Source organism: Hyperoodon ampullatus (assembly GCF_949752795.1).
Source record: "Hyperoodon ampullatus genome assembly, chromosome: 2".
Taxonomy (NCBI): Eukaryota; Metazoa; Chordata; class Mammalia; order Artiodactyla; family Ziphiidae; genus Hyperoodon; species Hyperoodon ampullatus.
In genome coordinates, this window is record NC_136915.1 from 142,347,378 (window position 1) to 142,350,408 (window position 3,031).

A 3,031-nucleotide genomic window follows, 5' to 3' on the forward strand; every position below is an offset into this window, starting at 1 on the left:
CGCCACTGCCTCATGGTGTTCAGGGTACCACTCCCCAGGGGGCAACCCCAGGTGCTACTTTGGTGCTGCTGCCTTTGTTCTCTGAGTCTCTGGGCTCTCTGGGGTGCATCAACTCCCTCCACTATCCTGGATCGCATTGCCTTTTCTTAGGTAAGCCAGGACAGCCCCTGGAGACAAATTAATACTCTGAAAGGGAAATCACAAGGCATGGGAACTGACATTTAAGTGCCTACTTTATGCCAGGCATGGCGTAAAGGCATGGATTTTTCTTTCTTTTTTTTTCCAACAAAAATTAAAAGAATTTTAATATCCAAGTCCTTTTTTAGAAAGCAAGTGAATGCAATGCAAATACGAACGTCTAACTAATAGAATTAACAACAAACCAAAGTAATTTTGCTACATAAATTAACCCATTTATTATAGGCTAGCAATGTATCAAATGGTGGTGCTTCTACTGGTCCTTCAATTTCTTCAGTCTTCTGATGGCAGACTTTACTGTGACGGCAGAAGTGGTGTTGTAGGTCCACACGCCACCAGCTACCATTTTCGTGCAGGAACCACAGTGCCAAATGCCCACAGCTTGTCTCTTCATCTTGGTCTTGCCACAGAAGGAGCAAGTGTACTTGGCGTGCTGGCTGATTTCAATTTTCTTCACCATTTTCCTCAGGGAGACACCATAACATGTCCCGTATTTGCCCACGATTCCGACCTTCTTGGTGTGATTTGCCATGACACCGCAACCTAGGTCCAAGCCCAGAGAGCTGGGTTTTTCTTTCTTTCTTTCTTTCTTTCTTCCTTCCTTTCTTTCTTTCTCTTCTTCTTCATCACCTTTTTTATTGAAGAACATAGCTGTGATTTTTTATAGATGTGAAATTAATACTGAGACCTGCACAATAAATTTCCTTTTACTATGTCTGGCCTGCTAGAAATTGTTAAGATCACAATGTTCCACTGTTTCAGCCAGATGCTTGTGAAATTATGTGGCTTTTTCATAGATAATATACATGAAAGGGGAACTTCTGGTATTTTTGGTCTTCTACGTAGCTCTGACTTTATGGCCAACAACCTGAGTCTCAATCTATTTCCAGAGCTGCCAAGTAAACTGAAGACTTGAGATTGAAGATTTGGGGGTAATATAACTCGAATGGCCCACCCAAATCTGTTCTTTCTTTTATCCTTGTCACATCTCCCAGCCTTCCTTGAAGTTAGATATGGCCAACAGGCTAAATAAATTTCCTCCAAAGGAATGTGAGTGGGTCCACTTCCAGGCCTACACTTAACACCTGGATGTGTCTCCTCCCCAGTCTCTTCCCCCTTCCCACACACTGAGACCCTGGCAAGGCACTGACTGAACCTTGATTATGCAGATAACATCAAGGCCTAGGGATTGGAGAAGTGGCTTAACAAGATGAGACTGGAACCCTGAGCGAAGGAAGTTGGATCCCTGAGTGATCAGGCAGAACAGAGCCACCCTGGACTCTTACCTGAGAAAGAAATAAACTTCTGTCTTCTTAAAGGTGTGGGATTATTGATGGGCCTCTTTTTTATCCATCTATAACCTTACCCTAACTAATATAGAAATTGTTTCCAAAAGTATGGTATTGCCGTTACAAAAACTCAAAATATGTGTCATTGTTTTTTACTGGAGAGATAAGAAATTGATGTTTTTTTTACTGGAAAGCCAGTGTCTTGTTATGCTGAGGCAAAAACATTTGACAAGATCATCATCTGTGATAATTTGAAGGACAGACCACTTGCCTACTAAGCCCCTAATTCTAAAGGAAGTAATTGCATAAAACTCCATTGTCAGTGTGTACTAGCTGCTCCTTCCCGCTTTTTAGTAAGATATTACAACAAGTTCAGGCAAGAAGTGACCAGATTGCAGAGTATGTCCAGAATCGTGGATTTTTACAGAGTCAGACAAGTCAATTTCTTCTTTACCCCAAACAAGAAGAGCTAAAATTGTGGTTGTTCAAAGCATTTTTCAAAGGGTCATTAAAACTTCTCAGCCAAACCAAGAGCCAGGCCTGTTCCAAAGATGAGACTAAGGGACTAAGGATCTGGGACTTCCCTAGTGGCACAGTGGTTAAGAATCCGCCGGCCAATGCAGGGGACACGGGTTCGAACCCTAGCCTGGGAAGATCCCACATGCCACAGAGCAACTAAGCCCATGCGCCACAACTACTGAGCCTGCACTCTAGGGTCCCCAAGCCACAACTACTGAGCCCGCGTGCCACAGCTACTGAAGCCCGCATGCCTAGAGCCTGTGCTTCGCAGCAAGAGAAGCCACTGCAATGAAAAGCCCTCACACCGCAACGAAGAGTATCCCCTGCTCGCCGCACCTAGGGAAAGCCCGCGCACAGCAACGAAAACCCAACACAGCCAAAAATAATAAATTAATTAATTTTTAAAAAAAGGGACTAAGTGTCATTTCAGGTGGACTCAAGGTGGCCATCATTAAAATGAGAGACAAAATCACTGGTTGATCAAGAAAGCAAAGAAGTAAAGCAACTTAAAGACCTATGTTCGGAGAAGAACTTGGGAGTGGTGACTGGCTCATGGAACTGACTGAAGCCTTCTCAAGTTTCAAGGCAATTACATTCTCAAAGAAACTACAAGCATTAAAAAAAAAAAAAAAAAGTCTCCAGGTGTTTAAGGCAAAAAACAACCCTTGGACCCCAACATTTGCACCAGCAGGAAGCTGGCTGTGAAATCTGCATAGCTCCAAAGAGGGCTTAATCCAAAGCTCACTTCAGATGCTGTGAGAGAGGAAACAGATAAAGAAGAAGCTCCCAGAAGGCAAAGCCATCAGCCATGAAGGGCAACGGCCATATCTCTTCCATACTCTTTTACTGCCAGCTTGGCTCAAACATGTTGTTGCATATTGCTATTGCTCATTCATTTTCATTGCCCAATAGTCTTTCATTGTAAGAATATGCCATAATTTATTTATCCATTCTATCATGTATAGCTATTTAGGTTGTTTCTGCTTTTTTTCCTATTATGTTCTGAACATTCTTTTACATGTTTC

At 42.7% G+C, this 3,031-nt stretch overlaps 1 protein-coding gene across 1 annotated transcript; it reads right to left on the reverse strand.

Annotated features, from left to right (window-relative positions):
• Positions 1-397: 397 nt before the first annotated feature.
• LOC307048704 (large ribosomal subunit protein eL43-like) lies at positions 398-730 on the reverse strand (the record flags this gene model as incomplete). The annotated part of the gene is made up of 1 exon (XM_079697913.1): positions 398-730. One exon carries the CDS (start codon positions 728-730, stop codon positions 452-454), a length of 279 nt encoding a protein of 92 aa, XP_079554039.1. The 3' UTR covers positions 398-451.
• Positions 731-3,031: the final 2,301 nt, after the last annotated feature.